General features: G+C 39.9%; 1 protein-coding gene across 1 annotated transcript in view; it reads left to right on the forward strand.

Annotated features, from left to right (window-relative positions):
• The window catches only part of LOC140978119 (glucose-1-phosphate adenylyltransferase small subunit, chloroplastic/amyloplastic), a 7,663-nt gene extending 2,079 nt beyond the window's left edge, over positions 1-5,584 (forward strand). The window contains exons 2-9 of the mRNA XM_073442916.1: positions 2,859-3,155; positions 3,369-3,638; positions 3,745-3,924; positions 4,022-4,125; positions 4,219-4,330; positions 4,417-4,515; positions 5,065-5,184; positions 5,307-5,584. Of these exons, the coding sequence (XP_073299017.1) occupies positions 2,859-3,155; positions 3,369-3,638; positions 3,745-3,924; positions 4,022-4,125; positions 4,219-4,330; positions 4,417-4,515; positions 5,065-5,184; positions 5,307-5,423 (1,299 nt within the window). The 3' untranslated portion in view covers positions 5,424-5,584. The remainder of the gene's footprint in view (positions 1-2,858; positions 3,156-3,368; positions 3,639-3,744; positions 3,925-4,021; positions 4,126-4,218; positions 4,331-4,416; positions 4,516-5,064; positions 5,185-5,306) is intronic.
• Positions 5,585-6,890: the final 1,306 nt, after the last annotated feature.

The following is a 6,890-nucleotide window of genomic DNA, read 5'->3' on the forward strand; positions in this document are numbered from 1 at the left end:
GTGGTCGAGGTGCGGAGCCCCGAGCCAGGGTACGGAGCCCTGGACTTAATAGATGACCGAGGTACGGGTCCCTGGACTTAATGAGCAGCCAGAGTACGGAGCCCTGGGTCTTGGAGTGGTCGAGGTGCGGAGCCCTGGACTTAATAGATGACCGAGATACGGGTCCCCGGGCCAGGGTACGGGTTCCTGGACTTAATGAGCAGCTAGGGTACGGAGCCCTGGGTCTTGGAGTGGTCGAGGTGCGGAGCCCCGAGCCAGGGTACGGAGCCCTGGACTTAATAGATGACCGAGGTACGGGTCCCTGGACTTAATGAGCAGCCAGAGTACGGAGCCCTGGGTCTTGGAGTGGTCGAGGTGCGGAGCCCTGGACTTAATAGATGACCGAGATACGGGTCCCCGGGCCAGGGTACGGGTTCCTGGACTTAATGAGCAGCTAGGGTACGGAGCCCTGGGTCTTGGAGTGGTCGAGGTGCGGAGCCCCGAGCCAGGGTACGGAGCCCTGGGTCTTGGAGTGGTCGAGATGCGGAGCCCTGGACTTAAGATAATGTGCCGGGGCCTCGTGTCTCCCGGACTTAAGATAATGTGCCGGGGCCTCGTGTCTCCTGGACTTAAGATAATGATGTCGGGGCCTCGTGTCTCCCGGACTTACAAGAAGGTGCCGGGGCCTCATATCACCCGGACTTAAGATAATGTGCCGGGGCCTCGTGCCTCCCGGACTTTAAAAGATTTTTGTTCTCCTGTTGTCTTAGTTTTATTTAAAACCAAATCACTAACCTGGAAATACTGAATCCGAATTCATTTTTAATAGAGTGAAACTTCTCTGGTTGAGCTAAATTAGGTGACTAATATAGCTGTATGCTACTGAGTGCATAGCAAATGCCCTTCATGCCAATCCGGGATAGCTGCTGAGCTTTGAGCCCATATGAAATCCACAGATAAGATCTGAGTGCCGAGCTGGTCGGACTTGTATGTTTGCCAAGCATAGTTGAGCTTATTTTTGAATGGAAACCATATCTACGTCTTGAGCTCAAATTCCCACAGACGGCGCCAATGATGCGATCCGGGTGAAATAGACGAGCCGGGTCCGGTGCTCCGCCGGATCTGTTATCAAGATAATGAAGGAAATAAGAGCAAGGGAGAGTATATCTGTGATGAAGATATATCTCTGTAATATGGCTCCAGCTGTAACCTGCACACAAGGAAAGAAACTCGTGAATGGGCGCCGGAGGGGTGTCCGGCGTGGCCACTCCGATGCTTAAGTCAGTGAATGACTCAACAAAAGACCAATGTAACCAAGTGATGGTCGTGATATTGGTGTAAGAGTGCAGACAATAAAATGAATGAATCTAAATGTAAAGGGAGAACCTGGTATTTATAGTAGGAGAAGTAATGATGACCTCGTTCTTCGTGCTACCTACTAATTATAGTAGGACGGCTATATTCTGATATGTCAAATCATACACTAGTCACATCCCGCCTGTCTGACTTTGTCAACCACTTGGGTTAGTGTCAGAGATAGGACGATCGCCCACATCCAATTCTGCTAGTGTACTCGAGTGCGGTGTTCATATCGAGGTGTCCCGGTTAGAATGCCTACCGGGGGCTTATATAAGAGCCCGGGCGTCTGGTTGTCCGAGGAGTAGAGCCCGGGCTTGCACCTGCCGGCTTCAGAAGAATCCATCCTGCAGATTGACCCTGATTTAGGAATCCATCTGATATCATGACCCGGGCTCTTACAGGGGTATCAATTCCCATACTTTGGCTGATCTGGGATTCATTTTTTTGGGTCTTGAAATTGTTATATTTTGATTGATTCTTAGAATGAGTGATGTGTAAGTTTTGGGTTGTTCTTAAGTAGCATGGTGGTGTGTATCTTGACTCAAGAGACGTGATGTTTTCTCTTTTATTTTGTTGAAATTATTCTTCATTCAGTTTTGGCTGGCGTTTTCCCGATATTTTTTTGTTGTCTCTTGAAGTTATTTTGTATAAATTTATTTTTACAAGGATACACATAGATTGAACTGGTGTTCTAAAAAATGCATGATGGTGTGCCTCTTGATTAGAGAGAAATGCATCATTCAAAGTGAATAAAGTTGTAACTGAACTTTGTTGTAATTCAATCGAATGCATTATGAGGGATTCATTCTTTGTCTGGAAGTTGTTGTATATTGGATTCTTACGATAGGTGTGTATACACCGAGTGTTACTAAAACTCGCTGTATTTTTTATTTAAAATTGTCTCTAGTCAAATGGAGATCAAGTCGTATTAGGTTGGAACATGGAGAATCTCATTTCTAAGAACGAGCATTAAGAACTAAAAGGAAGGATCTTTACAAAATTCTTGAAATGTTTTACCTGTTGTTTAGCTATTCATCATTATCTATGTTTCTGAATGCACATTAATTACATGCCTTCGACTCAAATTAATCATCACATTGTAACTTCTTCTGTCAGCTACCTTAAGATTTTAGATTATTGTTTTAAACTTTTAGTGACAATCTAAGCATATGGTAGAGGATGTAACTTGTATGTTTGTTCCCCGTATGATTGGATGAAGGTAGGACTTGGATATCATCTTAACTTGAGTGGCGAAAAGCTGAGTATCTGTAAACTTTTATCATAAAAAACGAAACATTGCAAAATTATGGTGGTTTAAGCGCTCCATAGTTTTTTGCTTATGTAGCTTTGGATTCTGTAAAGTTTTCAGTTCATCTAAAAATACCTCTAGATTCCGCCTGCACTTCTTTGGTGGAAGATAGTACAATAATTCCAGTTCTCCAACTAATGATCTAATACATGAGTTTGTGATTTAGCATGTCACCAAACAAATAAATTTTTCTTGACGTTTGCTTGTGCAGAGTGTTCTGGGAATTATTCTTGGAGGTGGAGCAGGGACTCGACTTTATCCTCTTACCAAGAAAAGAGCGAAACCAGCTGTCCCTTTGGGTGCAAACTATCGCTTGATTGATATTCCTGTTAGTAATTGTATGAACAGCAATATATCAAAGATCTATGTCCTCACCCAATTCAATTCTGCATCCCTTAATCGCCACTTATCACGGGCATATGCAAGTAATATGGGTGGTTATAAGAATGAAGGGTTTGTTGAAGTTCTTGCTGCCCAGCAGAGCCCCGAAAATCCTAACTGGTTCCAGGTAAGAACAATGGGAAAACATGTGCTTACCATGCAATCTTGTTAGCGGGCTATGTGTCTAAAACTTGATGTAATTTGCATACAAATTTGTCAATAACCTTGATTACTCCTTCGAAAATCTTCTTTTCTCTGAAGACTCCAAGTCAAATGGAATACGCTTGAGAAGATTTAAAATGTCAAATTCTTATTGATTTATTTGCTACGGATATTTTAGGGCACTGCTGATGCTATAAGGCAATATCTGTGGCTTTTTGAAGAACACGACGTTCTCGAATTCTTGATTCTTGCTGGAGATCACTTGTATCGTATGGATTATGAGAGATTCATCCAAGCCCACAGAGAAACTGATGCTGATATTACAGTTGCTGCACTGCCAATGGATGAACAACGCGCTACTGCATTTGGTCTAATGAAAATTGATGAAGAAGGAAGGATAATAGAATTTGCCGAGAAGCCGAAGGGAGAACAACTGAAGGCCATGAAGGTATAAATAAGAACAACCATCATATTTCTTATATTGTCTCTTATAGCATTTATTGAAGATCTAAATGACTGGCCCTTTTATTCATCTGTCTTTGAGATTTTTCTAGGTTGACACCACAATTTTAGGACTTGATGACAAAAGAGCGAAGGAAATGCCTTTCATTGCGAGTATGGGTATCTATGTTTTCAGTAAGGATGCAATGTTGAATTTATTGCGTGAGACGTTCCCTGGAGCCAATGATTTTGGAAGTGAGGTTATTCCAGGTGCTACTTCTGTTGGCATGAGGGTAAGTCATAGTTAAAAGAATCAATGTTTTCTGATCCATGAGCAAGTCATAATTTAATATATCAGCACTTCCTTTCTGTTTCAATCTTGTGTTTCAGGTTCAAGCCTATTTATTTGATGGTTACTGGGAAGACATTGGGACTATTGAAGCTTTTTACAATGCGAATTTAGGAATCACCAAGAAGCCAGTCCCAGATTTCAGGTCAGTTGCTGAAACATCTTATTGTAATGAATAAAAAAAATCATCCTTCCACAGAACCAACTGACCTAGATTTGCATTTTATTTCATCTGCAGTTTTTATGACCGTTCTTCTCCGATATACACGCAACCCCGCTACTTGCCACCTTCCAAAATGCTTAATGCTGATGTTACTGACAGTGTCATTGGCGAGGGCTGTGTGATAAAGGTAAGAATTTACATTACATACAATCAAAGGAAGATGATTAAGTGCAGAATGAGCTTAACTTAAATACTGGCTCGTAATCTTCGCAGAATTGCAAGATTCACCATTCTGTGATTGGTCTGAGATCATGCATCTCGGAGGGTGCGATTATAGAAGACACCCTGTTGATGGGAGCTGATTATTATGAGGTATTAATAGATTAAACAAGCTCAGGCAATGTTTGTTTCTTTCCTGAAATATTCTTGTTTTGCAGAAACCTAAAAAAGCTCAGGCAATGTTTGTTTCTTTCCTGAAATATTCTTGTTTTGCAGAAACCTAAAAAAATATATCTACATTCTTAAGTATTTCCTAGAAAGATATTTTCAACTCATTTTGACATTTTCCAATACAATCATTATTTTATATTCAACTTTTTGACATGATACATTATATTTTAAAATAGCCATATAATATTCAAATAAATAAATAGTCAACACATCATGACGTGACTTGACACTTGTAGTAGATGTTTCCTCCCAAAAACATGACCGATCAAACTTCATATTCACCGATTCATTTTTGAGAAATACTTTTCCCAGAAAATACATTACATAACCAGACATTCCCTTGTACTTTCTCGCTGTCACATTGAATTCTACTGTGCTTGAACATAGTGCACCATGCATTCTCTTATGAAAATGCTATCTCCAACTATTTCATAGTCATGGTGATAATCTCGCTTTTTTCCTCTGCACCAGACTGATGCAGACAGAAGACTCTTGGCAGCAAAAGGTAGTGTGCCGATAGGTATCGGCAGGGAATCTCACATCAAGAGAGCAATAATCGACAAAAATGCCCGCATTGGAGACTATGTCAAGGTAGATATCTTGAATGCTTATTTCTAGTGAATATCATTCTTGGATCTTATTCTTTTGATCAGAGGATGCTAAATTTCGAACATTGAGATAGTGCTTAATGGTTATGGGCTATTATTTTACAGATAATTAACAGTGACAATGTGCAAGAGGCAGCTAGAGAGACAGATGGGTACTTCATCAAGAGTGGCATTGTCACTGTGATTAAGGATGCTTTGATCCCAAGTGGGACGATTATTTGAAGATGCTGGATGACCAATTTTCTCATGTTCCTTAATCTATTTCACTTTGTTTTGTTAGATTGCACTTTCTCCAAAAACACTTGTAGGATTCATTCTTCTGCGGTACCGTCCTATAAATATGATGTTAAAAATGTTTTTTGAAGGAAAATTACCACCACTACCTACTTATGTTAGTCGATAAAATAGCATGTCTCGAGCGCTTATGCTTACTGGTCAGCATATTTTTTACGGATTTGATATCTGCTGCGTTTGTCTATCTTGATATGCATTTTAACTGCACAATATGGTGTCATTTTCTTGTTTAAGTGGAGATTTTCATGGTCCAAACCAATCTGAATGGTTACAATTGAGTGAATTGACCAACTAAAATCGATTTAAACGATGATTTAGTAAGATTAATTTCCCAAAATGTTGAAAATAGGTACTTGGCCTACCTTTAACATATTAATCATACAAAATGTAAGGGATCGTGAATCTTGATCATGAATGAAGGGAAGTGAGAACGGTGCATACGATGGATCTGTTGCTCTCTTATCAATATTTTCTTTTATCTACGTTTATTTTCCCACTTTCGCTGTGCCTTCACTCTCGCAAGATGGAGGTTTCATCTATCATTTGATTTTTAAAAAACAATTAAAAATAAAAATCACAAACAAGGACATGATCAGTTTTTGATGAGAATTTAATTCATCCGTCGGCAATTGGTTAGAAAATATTTTCAATCAAATTGTCGGATGTCTCGAATTCATCAGTCCAACTCACATCCGCACATGGTCAGTGGAATATTTGATTGGTTGATCTCGTACTGCTTTTATAGAAGACCATAATCATGCAATGGGGCATGTATTCATATTTTTCAATAGATTCCATTTTTGCTGTTGAATCCATACCCAAAACTGATGAATAAGTCATGAATATAATTCTACATGCAAACTATAAATTATCACAAGGCCATCGCACACACGAAAGAAAGAAAATGAATAGTTAAGTTTGACTTGCGATCAACACCTCAATATGTCCCGATACATGGCGAATTGACCAGTCAGTACACAAACAATACATATATAGAGGTAAAACATTAGGATGATGATGCCAGAAAGGAATTCAAAAATAAGTCGGTTTTGTCTTTGACTTGAAATGACGCAAAAGAAATTGGTACTGTGAAAATTTAAAGTTCGTCGATGCGATTCTCATGTCATTATTTTAGCAGACCTCATATAAAGGCTATCCACAACCTTTCCCATACTTGAAATAGTTTCAAGCGTCGCGGGATAGATTGCATCGGTTTTGGGATCGTCGAATATGATTAGACATCCAGCACCTTGGTCTAGAGTTCCAGCAAATTTCTTGTCCAGAATCATCTGAGATAGTTTCTTTTCCACGTGGTGAGATGGCAGCTCAATCAAATCTGCGATATGTGCAATCTCAACTCTTGAAAAGGGCTCAATCAACCTGCAAAGATTTTGC

The sequence above is a fragment of the Primulina huaijiensis genome, chromosome 6, assembly GCF_012295235.1.
Source record: "Primulina huaijiensis isolate GDHJ02 chromosome 6, ASM1229523v2, whole genome shotgun sequence".
NCBI classification, from domain to species: Eukaryota; Viridiplantae; Streptophyta; class Magnoliopsida; order Lamiales; family Gesneriaceae; genus Primulina; species Primulina huaijiensis.